Here is a 25,020-nt window from a genome sequence, read left to right on the forward strand (position 1 = left end):
ATAGTATGTGACCCCAGGGACTCAAATAACACCTCCAAATATTATATTCTAATCCAGTAAATTGAAATTAGAAATAACCAGTAGCAGCATCCAAAAGGAATAAGGTGCATGGAGTGGCTGAGTCGCAGTATGGGGTCGCAAGACAGTTATTCGCTCTACATGTTGCGCGCACAATTGCGTTTCTTCAGGAGCATACAGATATAATGCAAGAATTTTTCAAAGTAATATATTTTATATAGGGGTCATGTATGAATGAGACAAACAGAGAATCCCATTAATTAGATCATAAAATTCAATAGCTGAACAGGCCTCAAACTAGCAGTAGTTGTTAAACATAGTGACCAGGAATTGTAGTTGAAAACACAGTAGTGATAGGGGGTAAACTATCACAACAGTCTAAACTGACAATGAGAGCTATAAGCTCATGCAGTAAGACAGGCTGTCCAAAAGTTGAAAGAGAAGGGTACTACCTTTAGTAACCAGAATATAATAGAGTGTAGAGGGGGACAGAGCCATGCGTGAAGTCCCGGAAAGGAGGGGAGAGCCAGCTCTCTCCTCCTTCCGGGAGGCTTTAGATCTTCTTTCAACTTTTGGACATCCTGTCTTACTGCATGAGCTTATAGCTCTCATTGTCAGTGGCTATTTATAGCTCTGATCGCTGTATAAATGTCAGTGGTCCCAAAAAAAGTGTCAAAAGTGTCCGATCTGTCTGCCGCAATGACGCAGTCGCAATAAGAAAATCACAGATCGCCTCCATTACTAAAAAAAAAATAATAATAATAAAAATGCCATAAATCTGTCCCCTATTTTGTAGACGCTATAACTTTTGCGTAAACCAATCAATATACGCGTATTGCGATTTTTTTTTAACCAAAAATATGTAGAAGATTACATATGGGCCTAAACTATGGAAAAAATTTGTTTTTTAAAAAAAAATGCGGATATTTATTATAGCAAAAAGTAAAAAATATTGTGTTTTTTTCAAAATTGTCACTCTTTTTTTGTTTATAGCGCAAAAAATAAAAAACGCAGAGGTGATCAAATACCACCAAAAGAAAGCTCTATTTGTGGGGAAAAAGGACGTCAATTTTGTTTTGGGTACAGTGTTGTGCAACTGCGCAATTGTCAGTTAAAGCGAGGCAGTGCCGTGTCGCAAAAAATAACTCGGTCAGGAAGGGGGTAAATCCTGCCGATGCTGAAGTGTCAATCTACCCAAAAGTAATTTCAATAACTAAAAATAAAACGCCAATTGCCAAATTGCCACCACACCTCCCTTTCTAATTTACTTGTCAGATTGCACAGCAAGGGGGTTTGTCCATCCGTGCTGCATATTCTGCACTATACCCAACACCAGTTTCTGACTAAGACCTTACAAAGGGAAAAACTAGGGGTATGATACATTTTCGAACAGCGTTATATGGCCGTTTTTTCAGCTTTGTTTTCACTTATAGTTAGGTCTGGTGGGATTAGTTAACCTTTGGCTTTTTATTTCTTTTAGAAACTCCAGAAGCAAGACCTCACCCCCATCTCAGCGTCTGATCCTGCTCACCTTGGTGTCTTTTTCCTATTTGAACGGGTGGTCATTCTGCCTTTAATTTTCTATAATATGAAATATAATAGATACCCAACAGGGAGAGGAGGTCCCATTCAGGGCAGTTGTACAGAAATCTCATCTCTGCAATCCCTCAGCGGTATAGGACACATTTTGAAATTTAACATTTTAGTAATTTACCAGCAACTTAAATATAGTTGGGCAGAATTACCCTTTTAATAGCTATCTTATATATCCACATCAGCTCCGGAAGATTTTACCCCCTTCATGACCAGGCCATTTTTTCTATTCGGCACTGCGCTACTTTAACTGGCGATAGTGCAGTCATGCAATGCTGTATGCAAACAACATTTATATATTTTTTCCCCACAAATAAAGCTTTCTTTTGGTGGTATTTGATCACCACTGGGTTTTCTATTTTTTTGCACTATAAACAAAAAAAAAAGCATACATTTTGAAAAAAACACAATATTTTTTACTTTCTGTTATAAAACATATCCAATAGAAAGCAAAATGTAAAAATCTAATTTCTTCATACATTTAACTGGTTCAATACAGGGCATTTCCACCCCCTTCCTTCCCAGACCAATTTTTAGTTTTCAGCGCTGTCGCACTTTAAACGACAATTGCGTGGTCGTGCGACGTTGTACCCAAACAAAATTGACGTCCTTTTTTCCCCACAAATAGAGCTTTCTTTAGGTGGTATTTGATCACCTCTGCGGTTTTTATTTTTTGCGCTATAAACAAAAGAAGAGCGACAATTTTGAAAAAAAAAATGTCCTCAGTTTGGGCCGATACATATTCTTCTACATATTTTTGTTTAAAAAAAATAGCAATAAGCGTATATTGATTGGTTTGCGCAAAAGTTATAGCGTCTACAAAATACGGGATAGATTTATGACATTTAAAAAAAAAAATAATTTATTTATTTTTTTTACTAGTAATAGCAGCGATCGCAATTTTTTTTTCGTGACTGCGACATTATGGCACATCGGACACTTTTGACACATTTTTGGGACCATTCACATTTATACAGCGATCCGTGCTATAAAATTGCATTGATTACTGTATAAATGTGACAGGCAGTGAAGGGGTTAACCACTAGGGGGGACACAAGGGGTTAAATATGTTTCCTAGGGAATGCTTCTAACTGTAGGGGGCGGGGACGTACAAGGGGAGGAGACTGATCGGTGTTCTTCTGTACTGGGAACACAGATCGGTCTCCTCTCAACTGACAGGATGTGGATCTGTGTGTTTACACACACAGATCCACAGTCCGGCCCGGTTAACGGGCAATCGCGGGTGCCCGGCGGACATCGCGGCCGCCGGGCACACGCATCGGGTCCCGAGCAACGCGGCGGGCGCACGCGCGCCCCCTAGACGGCCGGGAAGCCCAGGCCGTCATATGACATCCACCCAGGATGGGAGATCCCATCTGTGGATGTCATATTACAATACGTGGGTAGTGAAGTGGTTAAGCCAAAATGTATTCTGCTATGTCTTTGGTAAAAAAAAAACTAATAAGTGCATATTGATTAGTTTGCATTAAATGTGATAGCATCTACAAACTATGAGATATATATTGGAATTTTTTTTTATGCTAGTAATGGTGGTGATCAGCAGCTTATAGTGGGACGATGGGCAATCTGACACTGAAGGGAACTGGCTAACTGCCACTGACATTTCCAGTAACACTAATACAGTGATCAGTACTAATAGCATACACTGACACTGACCATCACATACAATGACACTGACTTGGAAGGGGTTAACATCTGGGCCAATTAAAGGGTTAAATGTGTGCCTAACTATGTATACTATAAGGTGGTTTTACTAAGGGATTTGCCGGTTTGCTGGGAAACAGAAAGCGGCACATCGCTGCTGTCAGAAGAGAGCTTTGTGTTGTTTACATGTCACTTGTTCCTATGATCTGCGGGTCCCGGCCGCTGATCGGCATGTGCTGGAGCCTGTGACAGCACAGCTGGGTAGGAGTGCATGCCCCATACCCGGAAATGCAGAATCATATATATGTATACAGGGGCGTCGCTAGGGGGTGGCTTTTGGGGCTATAGCCCTGAATCTGGGGCCAATAGCCCCGAGTCTCTGCAGGGGTCCCCAAAGGGGAGGGGAGGCTCTCTGGGGACCCTTATGTAAGTGGGGGGCTCTCTGGGGACCCTGATGAAAGGGAGAGGCTCTCTGGGGCCCTGATTTTAAGGCAGAGGCTCTCTGAGGACCCTGATGTAAGGGGGGCTCTCTGGGAACCCTGATGTAAATGGGGGGGCCCTCTGGGTACCCTGATGAAAGGGGGAGGCTCTCTGAGGACTCTGATGTAAGGGGGAGGCTCTCTGGGGACCCTGATGTAAGGGGGGGCTCTCTGGGGACCCTGATGTAAGGGGGGGGCTCTCTGGGGACCCTGATGTAAGGTGGGGGCTCTCTGGGGACCCTGATGTAAGGGGGGGCTCTCTGGGTACCCTGATGTAAGGGGGGGGGGCTCTCTGGGGACCCTGATGTAAGGGGGCTCTCTGGGGACCCTGATGTAAGTGGGGGGCTCTCTGGGGATATATATACACAACACACGTATATTACTGTATTTACATGTGTATGCCCGCCCAAGCATATTACTTTCTTTACTACGCTGCTATTGGCTCTAGCCCCAGATCTTTTGTAGACCTAGCAACGCTCCTGTATGTATATATATATATATGTAATTCTGCGCAGCTGACCTGCACTACAGCAGTAAAACTACAGTGCATGGTCAGCAAATGGATATAGAATGTTGTACAATCACAAAATTTTCCCCTTCTAGAATGGGCAAGGTTGGCCATCAGTGATCCCATGCAAAAAATCTGACAAGCTGGTTGTACTTAAGTTGATTGATGGATCAATTTCAGTAAAACCAGCCTGCCCATAGATGGATTGAATTTTGTCTGGTCCTTGCTGAACTGTCCAAGATTTGATCCATCAATGGCCCGGTTAAGGATGCACAGGTGCACTCTGGAGGGCGGAAAAGAACAGTGCTTTGTGCAGATATGGAGGGGGAGTGGGGAGAAGCATGCACAGGTGCGAGGGGGGACAGTCGCATGCAAGTATTTTGTTGGGACTTGGGAGGAGAATGGGAGTGGATTAGAGAGGGGACCTGCAGGGCTAGTGGGAATACAGGCATAGTGGTGAGAGCAGAACAGTAGAGTAACAATGGCAGATGCAATGCCTGAAAGAGAGGAGTGATGGGTGCTGAGACAGGGAAGGCTGAAAGTGCAATAAATGCTGAGAAGAGGGGGTTAAATGGTGCAATAGGTGCTAAAAGAGGGGCTGCAGGATCAATCAATTCTAAGAAGGGGGGCTGATGCAGTGGGTGTTAAGAGAAGAGGGGGTGCGCAGTTGTGAGGTGGTGTCACGGGGGGGTAGAAAGAATTTTGGACAAGGGAGGATGAGGAGGGAGGCACTGTGACCAGGAAGCATAAGGTGGGGTGTCAGGGAGGAGCTGTGACCACAGAAGGGTGATGCCAGTAAGAATATGGGGTGAGGTAGCCTGAGGGATTTAGTGTGTACCCCCTCCTCATTTGCAGCCCTGTTCTGTCCCCAATCTTTTGGGGGGCAGATACTGTGAAGCGGGTGGGAAAGATGTCCTGAAGTGGACCAGTGATGGATGTGTTGTAAGCCCATTCCTTTCCAGCATTCCTGTTCTGCTGCAGCCCCCCACCTTCTCCCCTCTTATAGCTTTTGTTCACCTCTTCCTAATCTAATAGGGTTGAATACATCTAGTCACACAGCCCATGGACCCATTGCCATTCCTACAACTGGCTCTATGTCCAGTCCCTTGCACACGGGGTGTCTAGCTCATCTGTCCAATCCTGGCATTTTAATGTACCTGGGAGGCACAGATACAGCATCCAGTCTATGGCAGGCTGAAATGTGCTGCAGCTTAACAGGGCTGAACACTGTATTAAGTGGTGCTTGTTTAGGGACATGTGTTCCTGCAGTGGCAGCCTGTTCCCTCTCTCCAGTCCAGTAATAGATAGATTCATGCATAGCATGAATCCATCCATGGCCACCCCCTATTCATCCATCTGGCCCCTTTTGGGTCACCGGGTGCATAAATTATAGCGGCAGGGGATTTTTTTTTTTTTTTTTAAGCACCTGATTAGAGCCATAGGCTCTAATAGGCTTCAAACTCAGGTGGGCTTGGGTCACAGAGCATGCGACCTGTAGCCCACCCCGGTGTTTTACAACAGCGAATGAATATTTGCTGTTAAAACACTGATCCTCAATCCAGCCAAACAGAAGCGGTTGTGAGACCCATTTTCCAATTGGCTGCTGAGGAGGGAGGAAATGGAAGCTGCCAGGGAGAGCAGGAGAACAAGAAGCTGCTGGTGATGGAGAACGGGAGGCCGCCGCCGAGCAGGGGGGAAGTCACCTGTGATGGGGTAAATGCTCTCGACTGACCCGGGGGGTGGGCATACTGTTTGCAGCCCCTCCAAAAAATTTTACCACCAGCCACCACTGTGTTCCTGGACAGGACAGATGCTGCACCTGTGCCTTCCAGGAACTAGACACCACAGGTACAAAGGGCCTAAATCTCAAGATGCAGTAGGGAGGACAAGTGTATTTCTCCTGAACCCAGGCCACTGTATTCTCCAGTCATGGTGATTTGCTGACAATAGCCAGTGACTTAAAGTGACACTAAACAATAAGGCTGGGTTTACACAATTGCAAATTGGATGCAGGTTAGCCCATGTCCAATTCACATGACAGGCATGTGACCAGCTCTCAGTGGAACATGGTTTCCTATAGGTGCCATTTACAACTGTGTTTTCCACCAATGCATTTTTTGGAAAGGGCCAAGGACTTTTTTTTTTTTCACAGCAGGTTGCGTTTTTGGGTCCTTAGACTACAATTGAAACGCAGCAGCAACGCATCACAGTGCTTGTGTTCCCAGTTCACACATCTCTGGAGTGGCTCCAGTGCAAATTGAACAGGGGTCCTGTGTTTTCTGGTCCATTTCAGCCAAGAATTAGGGGCCAAAAATCAGACCTGAAACAGGATGCACTGGACCCCTGCTGTGATCTGCAAAGGTGTGAACCCAGCCTTAAAGTGTCTCTCTCGTATGAATTGTGTGCCTCCTAGATGTGAAACCCCATTGGTAATCAAGTCACCTATTGTCTGTTAATCAACTTGGAGATGCGATTAGTATGGTGTCCACTTTACCTAGTTACCAAAACATTGTGGGATGTTTATGTTAGCTGTACCAATGATCTTAAGGTTTAAAGTTTGCATTGTTTAAGATAACATGATCAAGCTATTAAATGATTTTGTGTGGTATAAATTCTTGGTGAGTTTAATAGTGTTCCAGTTAGTGTGGTCTAGTTCTTGGGTGCAATTCTCAACTCTTATATATCTGGAGTGGAGGCAGCTGTAACACATCAGTTATTGACTAAGCTCCACCCCTAACATGAACACTGATTTGCCCCTCCCCCTTGCATGAGACACTACCAGTCCTGTGCATGCAATGCCACACCCCTTCATCCTTCATGAGTAGGGCTCTAATGCACATGTGCCAAGGAAGAAAAGTGATGTCAATCATTTTTACATTCATCTCCTACTACACAGCCTGGTTGAACAGCAGGTAGAGGGCTGCACACTTAACCACATTAGCATCCACAGCACCTATCAACATGCACTTTGGACCCCAAGTGCATGGTCAGACTTCTCCTTTAACTCCTTCTAGATGCTGACAGGCTGAAGTCCATGATACAGCAGCCAACAGGATGTCCTCTCAAGTGGGATAGCAATGGTCTGGATTAGGATTGAGTGTGAGTAATGTGTTGGCTGGTGTGTCAGAGACTGGGGTTGTAGAAGATATTTTAAAAACTAATTCCACATTTTAGATATGGTTGCAAGAGGATCCTTATATCCCCAAACCTGGCCCCACTCTGGCAGAATGCAAGGATTTTCCCTGGTGTCAGCTGTCACTTTTGACTTTGGCACACCTGTGACTGAACAAGCCCAGTGTGCCACTGTGGCAGATAGCCTTGTAGTTATCAATGAAACACAAGTGTACAGTTTACCTCACACATCCATTCACACTTCCCCCAGCTCTCTAATGGAGTCTGTACCTTGGCATGGGAAAGGAATTAGAGGAAGTGTGTAGGAGCCTGTGCATTGCACCCGCTATCCACTTAACTGCAGTTGTAATGCTTTAGAGTCATTTACACAAAAAAAAGTTTTATTCTGTAGATGTATTTCTGCAAAAATATGAAATCCCAGATAGGAAATTTACTTATTTCACTGTAGTTGCAACCTGTGGGTGAGCTATTAACTTCAGAACAGATGCCTAGGATGCTGTGTAATAAGTAGCTCTACCCAACAGCACATGCCATTTGGCACTTCTTGCCCTGCATCAATCTAGAACAAAAGACGTGTGTAGGTTTCATTCATACAAATATGGTGGCTTGGCAGACTAGAAAGGGTGTGTGCTGGCAATCTGTTGAGGACACCTACATATACTAGTTAGTCCTTGGTTATAGGTATAGAACCTGCTTCTATTTGCCTACAGGAGCCAGAGAAATGGGTGCAGTTAAGGCAGAGTTCCACCCAAAAGTGGAAATTCCGCTCATTGTACTCCTTCCTCCCCTCAGGTGCCATATTTGGCACCTTTCAGCCGGGGGGGGGGGTGTGTGTGTCATGTCAGGACCCGTCTTTCACAGGTATCCTGTTCCCACTTACCTGTGGCTGAGGCTCCTATATTGATGTCACCGCCCAGGCCCCCATACTCCACCAGGGCAGTAGGAGAGGAGCCTCGCACATGCACAGTAGGACTCCAGGACAGGCAAGTGTCCAATTATTAAAAGTCAGCAGCTGCGGTATGTGCAGCTGCTGGCTTTTAATTTTTGCAGTGGCAGGCGGACCTCCGCTTTTACACAAGACAGACCATATCCCCTAAAAGCAGCACAAATCCCTAGGTCTTAAAGGGTTTGTTCACTTTATGAAAAACAAGGTAAACTCACAACTTCCTGCTGCATGTACCTTAAATGATGCCCATATTCTGCTTGTATAACTGTACAGGCCCTTTAAATCACCATTACACAGTGCAAGCAATGGTGAACATTCCAGTCAGCAATTGTCACATAACACTGACCAGTGAAAATCCCCCCCCCCCCCCCCCCCAAACAACCCTGCTATCCAAATGTGCTCATTCATCCAGAGTTGGGGCACCATTACAGTTAAGGTGTTACTGGCCAGATCACCATGGGAAAAAAAAAAAAAAAACTAATCCAGCCACCACCGCTGATTGTTAAGCTGCAATATATTATATTTTCAGTTATATTTAATACAGATTTAAAACAGACATAACTTTGAAAAAACTTACATGAAGGCTTACTTGAAAATAAATGGAAAAGCATTCTTCTATTAGGAACCATATTTTAAAATGGCACTTTATTAAAAAAAACAAAAAAAAACACAAAAAACAAACAGACAAATTGAAAAGTAGAACCTACAGAAAAAGGCACATTTCAAGCAAACAGAACTCAGTATTCTTCACCCTCGTCCTCAGCATCAGCACTATCAGCACCAACCTCTTCATAATCCTTCTCCAGAGCAGCCATGTCTTCACGAGCCTCAGAGAACTCTCCCTCCTCCATACCCTCACCTACATACCAGTGCACAAAGGCACGCTTAGCATACATAAGATCAAACTTATGATCCAGTCGAGCCCAGGCCTCTGCAATAGCAGTGGTGTTGCTCAGCATGCACACAGCACGCTGTACCTTGGCCAGATCACCACCTGGTACAACAGTTGGTGGTTGATAGTTAATACCAACTTTGAAACCAGTAGGGCACCAGTCCACAAACTGAATGGTACGCTTGGTCTTTATGGTGGCAATAGCTGCATTAACATCTTTGGGCACCACATCGCCACGGTATAACAGGCAGCAAGCCATGTATTTACCATGGCGTGGGTCACATTTCACCATCTGGTTAGCTGGCTCAAAGCAAGCATTAGTGATGTCAGCCACGGTTAACTGCTCATGGTAGGCTTTCTCAGCTGAGATAACTGGGGCATAAGTGGCAAGAGGGAAGTGGATACGAGGGTAGGGCACCAAGTTGGTCTGGAACTCAGTGAGATCTACATTCAGGGCTCCATCAAATCGGAGAGAAGCTGTAATAGAGGACACAATCTGACTGATAAGACGATTCAGATTAGTGTAGGTTGGTCGCTCAATATCTAGATTTCTACGGCAGATATCATAGATAGCCTCATTATCCACCATGAAAGCACAATCAGAGTGCTCCAGGGTTGTGTGAGTGGTAAGGATGGAGTTGTAGGGCTCAACAACTGCTGTTGACACCTGGGGAGCTGGATAGATTGCAAACTCCAACTTGGACTTCTTCCCATAATCAACAGAGAGACGTTCCATTAGGAGAGAGGTGAAGCCAGATCCAGTACCACCACCGAAGCTGTGGAAAACCAGGAAACCTTGAAGACCTGTGCACTGGTCAGCCTGTAGGTTAAAAAAAAAAAAAAAAATGCATTTAGTAAATCTAACATATGTAACACTTAGATATTTTGCCTCTAGAATTAGTTCATACCAGTTTGCGGATCCTGTCTAGCACCAGATCAATAATTTCCTTGCCAATTGTGTAGTGACCACGGGCATAATTGTTGGCAGCATCCTCTTTGCCGGTAATTAGTTGCTCTGGATGGAAAAGCTGGCGGTATGTGCCTGTGCGTACCTCGTCTGTACATTTATAAGAAACAAAAGTAATCAGTCTTTTATTGCATACCCAGAACAGTACCTGCTGGAAGAAACTGAAAAAGTGCAGCTCATACCCTACACCCAGTAAACCCACTTTTAAATAAACTGCTTAAAGGCTTCCGTGGAATAATGTGAGCAGGCAGCCTACTAGCAGAAACTGGGAGAGCAGCTTGGCAAATTAAATTTACAGGATTAATGACACAATGGATGCAAGTCAACTTTACAATTGGAACACAATGTATTTAGCAGGCTGGAATTTATTAAATCTTCCAAGTTTAAATAAATGAAGTGTTTACATCCAATTTGACATTTTGTTCAGCCACTTATGATTTACATACCATGTCACAATATATAGCCAAACAACTATTCAGACACTGCCAACTTGTGTCCACACCAGTACAAGCATACCCACTACAGCTAGGCATTTCATTAGTTATGTCCTTGTATGATGCGTGTTCAGATAAAGGAACCCAAATGGCTCACTGCTGCACTATCCTCGACCCAATTTCTGAACTAAAGAATAGTTTAGGCATCAGACTGGCAGTATTTAAAATGACTACCTAATGAATTCATAAACAGAAGTTGAGCTTTAAAGCAGAACTAAAACCATTAATATAATGGTTGTCCAAAACCATTATATTCCAGGCATTCCATGAATAATTCAATTGCTTCTGCCTCATCCAAACTATCGAAATGGCTGGTGTCATAACAGATCACATGTGCATCCCCATGGAAGCTGCAGTTCAAATAGAGCCAAGATGGCAGCTTCCTTGGCTGTAAAGGATAAGTGTTTAGTTCCACTAGGTTTGAACTAAAGACAAGTAGTGAAATACTTTAGTTAAAGATTTATAATTTTGTGATCATACCACCCCTACCAGATTGTACAGCCTTATCTTCATATTCTACTGTAACAGTACATTGCTGTTCATAACCAATACCCACAAAAGGGAACTCCTAGATTGTAAGCTCTAAGTAGGGCCACATGATTCCTTCTGTATTGAACTGTAACGGTACTGTGTCCTCATGTTGTAAAGCTTGGCGCACTGTTGGCTCTATACTAATCCTGTATACTAATAATTTATAGTCAAAGGATTTACATGTGTACATTAAACATCTTCATTAGCCAGTAAAACCATTACAAATGTGCAGGTGGCTTAGACTATAATGTTTGGCTTAATAGCTCACCAATGACTGTTGGTTCCAGGTCCACAAAGACAGCCCTAGGGACATGCTTGCCAGCTCCAGTCTCACTGAAGAAGGTGTTGAAGGAATCGTCCCCTCCTCCAATGGTCTTGTCACTGGGCATCTGCCCATCAGGCTGGATGCCATGTTCCAGGCAGTACAACTCCCAGCAGGCATTACCAATCTGCACACCAGCCTGACCAACGTGGATAGAGATGCACTCACGCTGTAAAAAAACAAAACTGAAGTTTAGATTTAATCTGGTGTTAAACAGTTTTCCATGTGAAGATTAAAAGTAAAAATCCAGCCAAATTTGCATTGTGGTTCAGACAAAATAGGGAACGGTTAGACCTATAAAATTTTTCGCTGCTGTCTTTTCCCCACTTTTGCAAGTATCCTTCAGGTCTGAGACAACAAGAAATTAGGAAAAATTGCATCCAAAGGGTTGGCGACCCCATGTGACAGATGCCAGCAGTACAAGGGTCACCTTCTTGGCGCATCAGTAAAATTTCAGATGTATCCTCCCTTTGCATCAGTGGCAACAGTCAAAGATAGAATGTAAGCATGAGTCTCTAAGGGGTACTATGCAATCAGATTGTACAATCTCCATACAATCATCTTTATGTTTAGAAACACTAATACAAAGACAGACCAAACAACCCATTCACTTAATAACCAATTAGGCCTTTGTACAATGTCCTTTATAATTAAAAACTACTATCCAGTTCAGCACATACCATATGGACAGCCTTAAAGCAGAGCTCCTCCCAAAAAGGGAAGTCCCGGTCTAAGCGCTACTCCCCCCCAAACTTATTTTGGGAGGAGGGGGGCAGGTACCTAGTTTTGACAGGTACCTGCTCCCACTTCTGCTTGAACCACTTAGCTGATCCGAGCAGTAGCTCCCCTTCTCTGCAATCTAGGACATGCCACAGGCCCCAGAAGATTGCCCGACAATTCAGGAGGAGCATAGCTGGAAGGGGCGTAGCATAAAATTTTAATGATTACATTCACACACTAGACCAGGGGTCTCAAACTGGCAGCCCTCCAGCTGTTGGGAAACTGCAAGTTCCATCATGCCTCTGCCTGTGGGAGTCATGCTTGTAACTGTCAGCTTTGCAATGCCTCATGGGACATGTAGTTTCACAACAGCTGGAGGGCCGCCAGTGTGAGAACCCTGCACTAGACCCTCATTTTACTTTAAAGTTAACAGTAAAAAGGCATTTAAAAAAAAAAAAAAAAATTGATATTTTTAACTAATTTCAGTAGAAGACAACCTTCCACAGTGAAGTATACCCCAATCTGCCAAACCCTCTAACTGGCATAAGACTGCTGCAAACCACCATTTCTGGGTAGTTTATGTACAACAGTGAGGATATTGCTGAAATGGTCATACAACCATACATGGTAATGTATTTAAGCATTGCAGACTTCATACAACTGGTATAAAGCCATTTTGCAAGAAATCAGAAACATGCTCTTTTGGGCATGAGACCATATCTATTTTTATTTCAAGCTATAAAACTTGCTGTTACTATAAAGCAAATGGTTTCCTGCTACAAAATGTTTTTGCAAGAGCCCTGAGCTACTTCCAGCATTTATACACAAAGCTCAATTGATGAATGTTCTGCCTCAGTGTCCCTGGTGCACCCAAGTTTGTCCGTCTCTATTGTTCTATGAAGCAGCCTAATCATATGCTTCACATACTAATTTTTGTTCTACTCTATAAACCGGCTGAAACCAGCAGATTTCCCTTCACTGACTCACCAAGGAATGCCAGATCGGCAGCAACGGGATTAGCCATGCTGTAGTATAGAGACTTCAATTATAACAATTACAGCACATGTTTGTACAACCTGGCATGCATTACAGGCCGAATGGCCAAAATCATGCCAAGATACTGCTTGCACCAGGTGTTATTCATAATTTTCCCAGGGAAGGTAAACTATCAAAAAGTAGATTTTCCTAAACCAAGTATCTCATCTTATAGTAGAAATGAGAATGACAAATCTGCCTTCATGTCATGAATATGCCAACCAATGATTAATGTGTGCCCAGTTAGCCAGGTGAAACCCAGGTGTTTCAGGCCAATAGAGCCAACCTCCAGAACGTATGCATGCATTATGCTCCATAATGGAGATTGGCATTTTTCAAAGGGAAACATTCTACCTTGCAAAGGTTCTACCCACAAATTTTCTAACAATGTATAGGATATCCACAAGGTCAACAATGTAAATAAGACATTTGGTTGAATGAATTGCGCTATAGTAAGAACCATTCAGGCTGGCTTGTATTATGTAAAGGTAGGTACATGTTGTGAAGATAGCTGGTGGGCATATATAATTAACACAGACCTGTCTAGTGGTGTAGGTAGGGTTATAAAACAAACTGGACCCTGAGGGAGGCACACTGCTAGGTTTTACATGTACACTGCTGCCAGCCATGTTTAATAAATGACTATTTGCTTGACGTCACAGCATCTTCTGGGGGCTATTACTGATGCCCTGTACATTAAAAACTATACAGAAAATGCTGCTTTACAAAAAACAGTAGTCCATACAGAATATAGCCCAAGGTTCATGAGAAGCACAGAATGCAGTCTTTGTTACAATAGGACAGCTGATCTTCTGCTTACATCAGTTTAACAGGACCAAAGGGCACATCAGCTGATTCAGCTGTCTTCTTTTAATGGGTCATGGAACCCTGCAGGCATTTACTTTTCACAGCTTATCTCTTTCTGTGCTCCAACAATGAACCAGGAAATGACGCTGCCTCTGGTTATACATCTTGAGTCAGCAGATGAGTCACAGCCAAGTACTGAGAAATAATGATCTCATCCTACTGTGTACACCTGACCATGTGCAAGAAGCAGACTACACCCTTGAGCACATTCTTCTAAAATATGATCATCATTTCCCATTGACTGAGAAACCGTTAAGGGGTGGTAAAGGCACAAGTTAAATCATGAATACAACAGCCAAGTTCACCTTTGTAATGTGCACTATGCTGCCAAGGCCTCCCAGTACTTGTAAAGACACTGTCGTTTTAAAATTTAAGTGGCGTACCTGTAGGCCTATCATAGCCTGGCAAGAAATTTGAGATGCCCTGTATATTGGGCACACTCCCAGCATCATTCTCTTTTCAAGCCCCACACAATGAACAGTGCCTGAGTACTGCAACTGGGAGGGAGAGCACGATGCACATGTTCGCCTTTTCAAAAAGAATGAAAAGGTGGACACCCTTCCTCAACCCCTCCTGTCCTTGCTATACCACCTCTTAAGGCGATTAGCTGTTACCCACGCAGCAGTTCAAGGATTTATAAGCCCTACTCCTTGTCCCTGTTTTTTCTTAGGGCTTCTGGGATGATCAGAGCAATCCTTATTGGTCATATACTGGCACATGACCACTGTAACACTGAAACACCAAATACAGGAAAGACTAGCAGGGCTTTCAAATAAACTGCTGCACTGGCTACATGGGTAGTGACATGTGACCACCTACAGAGGTAAGTACAGCGGGGAACAGAGTGGTTGGGAGACACTTCAAGGTTTTGACAGGGTTGGTGGTAAAAAAAAAAAAAATACTCTAAAAGCTTGGGAAAATGTAAAGTGCTCCCACAGCTGCCGCCCACTCCGCTGCCTCTAGTGACTACTCCTTGTCACTTTTGTAAAAACACCCCCGTGCAAGGCTCCGCCCACCCAGCCGCATCATTCATTTGCAGAGTCCTGTGAATGGAAAACTACAAGCACCTTTGCGGCTTGTAGTCCTTAACTACCATGGCGCTGTTGAGCATTCTAGGTAGGTCATAGCCCCTTCCTATCAGCATGTATCTGCCCGCACCTACAAGCAGACAGATACACTGACAAGTCTGCAGGAGACCTGCACGGCACCCGCAATCTGCTGATCGCAGGTGTAAGACCCATTTCACACTGGGGCACCGCACCTGCGTTAGCGCTAAAGTGCCGCTTTTTAAAGCAGCACTCTTCAGGCGCTAGTGGTGCGCTTTTAACACCAAAGAAGGGGTTAAAAGTGCCCTGTATTGTGGTGCTTCTGAAAAATTCTCAGGCGCTGCCCATTCATTTTAATTGGCAGGGAGTTTACAGCACTCACAAGATGCCCCAAAGAGGCTGCTTGCAGGACTTTTCTAAACGTCTCACAAGCTCACCGCCTCTGTGTGAAAAGTAACATTGAAATGAATGGGAGGCGGTTTTCAGGCATTTTACTGGCACCATTTCTAGCGCTAAAACGCCTGACAGCCGCCTCAGTGTGGAAGGGTCTTAATGCGTTAAAGGCTCCAAGAGAACATATACATATGCACATTTTTTACCAGCAAAGTGGTGTGCATTTATTTTAAAGGTGAACTTCTCCTTCATTCGATTCCTGTGGAATGAAGCTCCAATCAGTGAAAGTAGCAGAACATGGCCTGATGATGTAACACCATCTGATCATTAAAATCGATCAGGGCTCATTCACACAGGTATATTATATTCTATATGGAGGAAAGGTTCTTGCTGGCCTCTACAATGACTTCCCTTTAGACATGTAAAACCTGCATCGTCATCCTACTTTGTGCTGCATGTAGCCGCCCACAATCATACGTAGACAAAGCTGCATGTATGGGCTCATTGAATGCTATTGGGCTGTTTAAATACCTACAAAAATCTGTACACCTAAAAATGCCAGAATAAAAAAAAAAAAAAAAAAAAAAACCCCATCTGCCCATCCCTGGGAAATGTCAGACATAGCTGAGTTCTTGCTTAGAGTTGTAGCTGTAAATAGGCTGCAGGAGCTCACCAATAAGTGATAAAAGAGGGAGGAAAATGTCCGTCACAAGATGACATTGTTAGATCTGGCGATCTTTGTATAGAGGAGGGGGGGGGATGGGTGGTGGCTCCCAGGGGTCCTGATGTGGCAGCACGTGTCCTCAGGTAGTCATCACTCCTCCATCCGGGGACTTCGCCCAGTAAAGCTGTCCTGCGCCATCAATGCTCCCCCCTCCCCCCGCCTTTCATTGATAAGTAACGGCGGGGGGCGGCCAGGCCCCTCACAGCACGAGAACTCCGCTCGTGTCATTACCGCCCAAATTTTTCACGACGCCATCGCCCTCCTCCCAGCCCACAGACGGCTCCCTCGTTCTCTAATGTAGCCCGGTGTCGTCTATTCAGCCCCCTCACACGTGTAGGGCACCTTCTCGGTAAAACCATCACCACATACGCAGTTAGGTGCCTGAGGCGCGCCCATTCCATCTTCCTGCACAATGACGCACGTTGCCGCATAATCCCCCCACCTCTCTCCATCACTTACCATGATGACTCGGCTCACACTGCAAACAAGAGAAGAGATAGAAGCGGGAAGATTGCCTTCTCACCGGTCGACAACTAGGAGTCTCGGTAAGAACTACCCTGGAATGCGCTGCGGGCTGGACGTTTTAACAACTTTGTCCGCGTGACGTCAGGTGGGCGGTGCGCAATTCCAGGGAAGGGCTTGATGACCCGGCCGCGGCTGTCTATTGGTCCTTTTGAACATTCAAAAAAAACCGTCATGCGCATTGCTGAGCTCACTGGCGGGCGGAAGAGGGCGCTGTCACGTGGTGCAAGGCTTTCTCCTCGTTTTCTGAGGATGCTGGGCGTGTGTGATAGAAAGGCGGCTTATCAGTGCGGTACAGAGTGCTCAGGTCTCCTCCATGTACACGCCATACAAGGCAATGACCTTCTCTATTCTCACTGCAATAGAGTCACTTGTGTGCGGCAAGGAAGAGCTATTTACTAAACTTCCTCGTCTCCTGTGTGTGAAGGAGCGTCCAGCTGCAGAGCCATAGGCTGGGAGGAGAAAATAAAAATATGTGTTTTATATCATACCACCTCCGAAAGATTTACCCCCCTCGTGGCCAGGCCATTTTTTGCGATACAGCACTGCGTTACTTGCGCGGTCGTGCAATGTTGTAACCAAATACAATTTATGTCATTTTTTTCCCCCCACAAATAGAGCTTTCTTTTGGTGGTATTTGATCACCTCTGCGGTTTTTATTTTTTTGCGCTAAAAATAAAACAATTTTGAAAAAAAAAATAATTTTTTTTTCTTTCTGCTATAAAACATTCAATACATTTTTTTAATAAAAATATGTAATTTCTTCATCAGTTTAGGACAATATGTATTCTGCTACATATTTTTGATAAAAAAAAATACTATACTATACTAATAATGGCGGCAATCAGCAACCTATAGCGGGACTGCAATATTGCGGCAGCCAATCGGACACTGACACTTTGCAAGAACCAGTGACACTAATACAGTGATCAGTGCTAAAGATATGCACCGTCACTGTACTAATGACACTGGCTGGGAAGGGGTTAACAGAGCGATCAAAGGGTTAACTGTGTGCCTAACCAGTGTTTTTGTGTGCGGTGCTTTTACTAAAGGAAGAGGTGGGTTTTATTCCCTGCTTTGCATGAACACAAAATCCATCCCTTCCCCCTCTGTTGGAAATGGAGATCTGCCTTGTTTACATAGGCAGGTCCCCGTTCTGTGTGTTTTATATAAGATCCCACATAGTAGGGCCGCCCTGTAGCAGTAAATTTGCTAAAGGGCGGTCCGGAAGTGGTTAAGTAGAAGGAAAAGTTCTACAATAACCCGCCTTTTAAACGTGGCCTCCCCACTGCGATTATATTTGCTGCACTCAGCTTGGGATAAATCTTCTTTTGGGCAACAAACACGAATGGGCTTCCCCATGTGTGACACACAGAATCGCATGGAAATCTCAAGCAGAATCACAACACAAGTTCCTGCTACAAGAAGCGTGAATGAATTTTTTTTTTTCTTTATGACCGCCCAACACATATGTGCATTGGCAAAACAGTGGGGTTTAACCGTGTATATGTACATTGGCTGGATGAAAGCTTTGCCGATGTGGGTGGACATACCCGTATATCCTTCACAACTGGTGGCTCACCTGCAAGCCCATTGATAACTGTGTTCCCAGGACATAGTGGATCACATGACCGGGTACAGGGCAAATGAAATTGGTCCTGTACCATGTGATTGCTGTGTCCACATCACAAAAATGTAAACACAGGCTACACATGGTGCAGCCATGGGCTCTCTCTGCTCACACAGAGATCGTCTTTGACAGCAGAGGGAGCCATTACCAGTACCCTGAGTCATCTACAGCATTTAGAGCTCATTTACACTTGCTTCGGCTTCAACACACATTAAAGCGCCTACGGCTTCATCATGCTTTTATGGTGTGTTTTTGATGCTTTGGTGGTGCTTCGGTGAAGCTCTTTTGAAGCTTGGCAGATGACCAGTGTGTGGATATCTCATTCCTGCAATTTCTTCAAAAGAAAGCAAAGCTAAAGCTGAATTAAAGCCTCTCAAAAGCTGCAGGTGCTTCAAGGGCGCTTTGCCATAGACTTCTATGGAGGCTTTGAAGACACTTTGAGGGCTCATTTACACTTGCTTCGGCTTCAACAAGGCTTCAGAGAGGCTTTGTTAGCCACTTCAGCCCCGGAAGATTTGGCTGCTCAATGACCAGGCCATTTTTTGCGATACGGGACTGTATCGCTTTAACTGTCAATTGCGCGGTCGTGCAACATTGTACCCAAACAAAATTGATGTCCTTTTTTCCCCCCACAATTAGAGCTTTCTTTTGGTGGTATTTGATCGCCTCTGCGGTTTTTATTTTTTGCGCTATAAACAAAAAAAGAGCCACAATTTTGAAAAAAACACAATATTTTATAATTTTTGCTATAATAAATATCTTAAATTTTTTCTTTTTAAAAAAGCAAATTTTTTCCTCCATTTAGGCCGATATGTATTCTTCTACATATTTTTGGTAATAAAAATTGCAATAAGCGTATATTGATTGGTTTGCGCAAAAAGTTATAGCATCTACAAAAATAGGGAATAGATTTATGGCATTTTTATTATTATTGTCTTTTTTTTACTAGTAATGGCGGTGATCATCGATTTTTATCGGGACTGCAACATTATGGCGGACAGATCGAACACTTTTGGCACATTTTTGGAACCATTGGTATTTATACTGCAATCAATGCTATAAAAATGCACTGATTAATGTGTAAATGTCACTGGCAGGGAAGGAGTTAATTGTGTGACCTAGGGAGTGATTCTAACTCTGGAGGGATGGGACTGCCTGAGTTAGGAGACCGATCATACTAATTATGAACAACAGATCGCTCTCCTCACCGCTAACAGCACGGAGATCTGTCTGCTTACAATGACAGATCTCCATTCTGTCTCTGTGTGGAGCGATCGCGGGTGCCCGGCGATCATGGCACCTGCGGACACGCGCATCATCTCCGGCTCCAGCTCTGACGGCTAGTTTACACTTGCTTCAAAACAAGACTTCGGACAGGCTTTGTTAAAGCTCTCTGAACGCTAGTCAAAGCACCCCTCACTAAATAAAATGATTAGCTTACAGTCCTGTTACAGCCATGTTTTGAAGCAAGTGTAAACAACCCCCTACACGGTTGTTTCACACACAAAACACAGCCAGCCAGCTTACAGTGTCCCTAATTGCTGCCCAACAATGTCTAGTGTGAATAAACTGCAGCCAGCCACCTGTCCTAGTGTCACCAGTGCTGCCAGCCAGTGTCCCTGATTGCAGTGATAAAGGACAGCCATACATCAGCACCAGTGTCCTGATCACCGCCATACCCATGTCCTCATCACCACCACACCAGTGTCAACAATACAGTTTCACCAGAACCTAAACGCCATGTCCAAAAAAATGTACAGAAGCGAGGGGGCATTCTAGATTCTGAGCATGACAGATGACCATAGCGGGGAACTCTTACTTTCTGATTCTCAATATGAATCCACAGAGAGCATCGGTTCAGTAACAGATTCAGAGGAGGAAAGGGTCCCAATAAAAAGAATGAGGCCTTCTGAAGCACAGCAGGCAAACTACCAGCAGCGCAAAACATCCCTGTGAAGTGGTGAACACCAGGAGTGCAGTACACCTGAATGAAAGACCAACTACTAGTAGTGAGGTGTCACATCAACCATGAAGGATTAGGGTCCATACTAGTGTCCCAGAGGCTCAAATTCTGTATAGCTACCTTCAATTTCAGCAACACCTATAATTCCCCCATTTACAGCACAGACAGGCATTCAGGCAGAAACCAAAAATATTACCCCTGTTCAGTTTTTTATGTATGTTTCACAGAAGATTTTTTCAATTTAATTATGGACCAATGCAATCTTTATACCCAGCAGTACATCACCAAAAATCCTAGTTCCGTTTATGCCCGTCCGCTTAAGTGGAAACCCATTACAGTTCAAGAATTTAAAGTGTTTCTTAGCCTTACACTAAATATGGGACTCACAAAAAATTAACTGCAGTCCTATTGGTCCACACACCCCATTCAACCTATGCCACTCTGTTCCTACATCATGCCAAGGACACACTATACAATTTGCAGACCATGTCTCTGCTTGCTGCCTGTACTGACCCTGGCCTGTTTATGGAACCTGTTCCTGCCTTCTGCCTGGATCACTCCTTTGCCTATTTGCTGACCACATCTCTGCCTGGCACCAGTAGTAACCCATCTGCACGTCCCTGTCTCAAAGCTGGCCGCTCAGCTGTCGGCTAATTGCCAGCTCCTATCTCTCCACAATGGTTTACCTGTTGATATCCTGCTTGTAAGTCACACTTAATAACTTGAGATGATTGACACGTGTGGATGACTGGGATATGGCTGAGCTCATGGGCATGTGTTTTTAAGTGACAACGTTGTCAGTTTTTACCATGTGCAATTTCCCATTATTTATGCTTTCCTTTCAATGATAAATATTTTTTTTCTACTAATTGTTCTAATAAAGTTATATCAGGTTAAACCACAGTTTGTTCCTTTTCCTTCACTGAAGGTAAGGACACCTTGTAAGGACACCTTGGGTCCTATTCCCACTCTCCTTTTATTTTGACTACTTCTCCTCACCCTATTAGGTGAGCCGGTAACCTGTTACCTGAATTGACCAATGATACTGGTCATCAGGACCTCGCCAATTGCGTTTTTTTACTACGATCTGACTGCCTACTTAAGTCGTCCAGTCCAGATGATCTCTGCCTTCGCCTTAGTCACTTCTCTAGAGACGCTCACCTGCGTTCCTGTTAAAGACTTGCTTGGCTGACATTCCTTCTGGCTCCAGAGCCTGCTTGATGTTCTACTACGCTCATCTCTGGCTCCCTGATGTTTTGGTTTGTCTAACTATCCGTTCCGATTCCTGAACTCTGGCTATGTTTTGACTATGTTTACTCTGTTTACCTTTTTTTATTATTATTAAACAGGTGTGATTTAACTGTACTTCTGTCTCCGTATGATTCATGGTTTCTGACAGTCTCACTGGCTACGTTCCTAGGAGACACCGTTCCCTCCTATCCTCTGCAAAACAACTGCACTACTGAAACCACAGGTACTCGTTTGTTTACCCATTGTTCAGCCTCCTGTACTTCCTGTCCAGTGAACATATCATTGTGCCATGGGGGCAGCCACATACGAGTAGGTTAGGCCTTTAGGAACAGGGACTGCTGTGGGTGAAGTTACAATATGCTATATTCACTGACCACTTGTACAGAGGCAATTACAACTGTTTTCTATAGAGTGTTGGTTAATTTTTGTGATGCACAAGTTGCTATGTTACAGTATCTCACAAAAGTCAGTACACCCCTCACATTTTTGTAAATATTTTATTATATATTTTCATGTGACAACACTGAAGAAATTACACTTTGCTACAATTTAAAGTAATGAGTTTACAGCTTATATAACATGTAAAATTGCTCTCCCCTCAAAATAACTCAACATACAACCATTAATGTCTAAACCGCTGGCAACAAAAGTGAGTACACCCCTAAGTGAAAATGTCCAAATTGGGCCCAATTAGCCATTTTCCCTCTATGGTGTCATGTGACTCATTAGTGCTACAAGGTCTCAGGTGTGGTAAATTTGGTGTTATCACTCTCACTCTCTCATACTGGTCATTGGAAGTTCAACATGGCACCTCATGGCAAAGAACTCTCTAAAGATCTGAACAAAAAAAAAAATTGCTCTACATAAAGATGGCCTATGCTATAAGAAGATTGCCAAGACCCTGAAACTGAACTGCAGCATGGTGGCCAAGACCATACTGAGGTTTAACAGGACAGGTTCCACTCAGAACAGGCCTTGCCATGGTCAACCAAAGAAGTTGAGTGCACGTGCTCAGCCTCATATCCAGAGGTTGTCTTTGGGAAATAGATGTATGAGTGCTGCCAGCATTGCTACAGAGGTTGAAGCGGTGGGGGGTCAGCCTGTCAGTGCTCAGACCATACGCCGCATACTGCATCAAATTAGTCTGCATGGCTGTCGTCCCAGAAGGAAGCCTCTTCTAAAGATGATGCACAAGAAAGCCCTCAAACAGTTTGCTGAAGACAAAGGACATGGATTACTGGAACCATGTCCTGTGGTCCGATGAGACCAAGATAAACTTATTTGGTTCAGATGGTGTCAAGCATGTGTGGCGACAACCAGGCGAGTAGTACAAAGACAAGTGTGTCTTGCCTAAATCCCTACAGTCAAGCATGGTGATGGGAGTGTCATGGTCTGGGGCTGCATGAGTGCTGCCCCCACTGGGGAGATAACAGTTCACTGAGGGAACCATGAATGCCAACATGTACTGTGACATACTGAATCAGAGCATGATCCTCTCCCTTCGGGGACTGATAACGACCGTAAACGCAACTCCAAGACGACCCCTGCCTTGCTAAAGAAGCCGAGGGTAAAGGTGATGGACTGGCCAAGCATGTCTCCAGACCTAAACTCTATTGATCATCTGTGGGGCATCCTCAAATGGAAGGTGGAGGAGCGCAAGGTCTCTAACATCCACCAGCTCTGTGATGCCATCATGGAGGAGAGGAGGAGGACTGTGAAGAGTGGCAACCTGTGAAGCTTTGGTGTGGAGGGAAAATGGCTAATTGGGCCCAATTTGGACATTTTCACTTAGGAGTTTACTCACTTTTGCTGCCAGCAGTTTAGACATTAATGGCTGTGTGTTATTTTGAGGGAACAGCAAATTTACACTGTTATACAAGCTGTACAATCACTACTTTGTAGCAAAGTGTCATTTCTTCAGTGTTGTCACATGAAAAGATATAATAAAATAATTTACAAAAAATGTGAGGGGTGTACTCACTTTTGTGAGGTAATGTAGATACATAATCAGTCCAAACGTTAAAAAGGTTTCACCATACTCGGGAGGAGTAGCAGAATGTGTTGTTTTGGGTTTAATTATAAGTATGTCCATGCTGTGTGTTAGAAATAACTTATTAATTGTGGTAATTTTGTGTGTGTTTTCACTATCCTGGTGCTTCAGGGCCTCCAAAAATGTGATGGGTAGTAAGGAAATTAGATGAATAATTTATGCCCCTAGAGTGGTTATAAAGCCTCAAGGTTTTTCACCTTAATGCATTCTATGCATTAGGGTGAAAATCCTTCTGTGCTGCAACTCCCCCCAGACCCCTCCTTTTTTCTTACCTGAGCCTAATCTGATCCTGCCGCTGTCTCTCTCCTCATTGGACAGATTGATTCCAACTCCCGTTGCTGTTAATCAAATCCAGTGACGCGGGGGGAGGGGGCCGAGTCCCACTGTCTGTGTCAATGGACGCAGCAGCGGGACACGGGAGTGAGCCCGCACGGATGCCCCCAGGCAAAGCGGTTTTCCGTGGGGGCACCTGATGAAGAGGAGGGGCCTGGAGTGCCGGTGTCTTGCCGAGAAAGTTCCCTCGGCGGATAAGTTCCCCCCCTGTACTGCGCATGCGCAGCGCTTGCGCAGTATCCAGCACTACCAAGCCTCCGAGCCACCGAAAATACCCGAATGATACACCCGCGCCTGCGCAATTAAAACACCACTTTAGAACACGCTCCCGATTCTACGTCGCACTCCCATACTCCCGATGCTCATGGTACTCTACAAAGGGGCGTGTTTAAGGGCGGAATTTGCAAATTTCATGGGTGATTTCGTTTTGTGCTACTCTACAAAAGGGGCATGTTTAAGGGCGGAATTTGTGAATTTCATGGGTGATTTCATTACAATACTTCACCACTCAATGCATTAACCCCTTCACCACTCAATGCATTAACCCCTTCACCACTCAATGGCAACAGGGATACATATATAGGTGTATACAGCGGTCATATATCGGTGGGATGGATGGATGTATACAGCGGTCATATATTGGCGGGATGGATGTATACAGCAGTCATATATTGGTGGGATGGATGGATGTATACAGCGGTCATATATTGGTGGGATGGATGGATGTATACAGCGGTCATATATCGGTGGGATGGATGGATGTATACATCGGTCATATATCGGTGGGATGGATGGATGTATACATCGGTCATATATCGGTGGGATGGATGTATACAGCGGTCATATATCGGTGGGATGGATGGATGTATACAGCGGTCATATATCGGTGGGATGGATGGATGTATACAGCGGTCATATATCGGTGGGATGGATGGATGT

At 44.3% G+C, this 25,020-nt stretch overlaps 1 protein-coding gene across 1 annotated transcript; it reads right to left on the reverse strand.

Moving 5' to 3' along the window:
- Positions 1-8,951: 8,951 nt before the first annotated feature.
- LOC141127513 (tubulin alpha chain) lies at positions 8,952-16,951 on the reverse strand. Its single transcript, XM_073614032.1, has 4 exons — positions 16,792-16,951; positions 11,494-11,716; positions 10,142-10,290; positions 8,952-10,053 (listed from the first exon to the last, which is right to left on the reverse strand). Exons 1-4 carry the CDS (start codon positions 16,792-16,794, stop codon positions 9,079-9,081), a joined length of 1,350 nt encoding a protein of 449 aa, XP_073470133.1. The 5' UTR covers positions 16,795-16,951; the 3' UTR covers positions 8,952-9,078.
- Positions 16,952-25,020: the final 8,069 nt, after the last annotated feature.

This window comes from Aquarana catesbeiana, linkage group LG02 (assembly GCF_042186555.1).
Source record: "Aquarana catesbeiana isolate 2022-GZ linkage group LG02, ASM4218655v1, whole genome shotgun sequence".
Lineage (NCBI taxonomy): Eukaryota > Metazoa > Chordata > Amphibia > Anura > Ranidae > Aquarana > Aquarana catesbeiana.

Excerpts from the sequence above, each read along its gene's own strand:
- LOC141127513 (XM_073614032.1), bottom strand. Across the intron at positions 10,291-11,493 it reads CCTGGAACCAACAGTCATTG|ACGAGGTACGCACAGGCACA; the intron begins GTGAGCTATTAA and ends ATAAATGTACAG. Across the intron at positions 10,054-10,141 it reads TAGACAGGATCCGCAAACTG|GCTGACCAGTGCACAGGTCT; the intron begins GTATGAACTAAT and ends TTTAACCTACAG.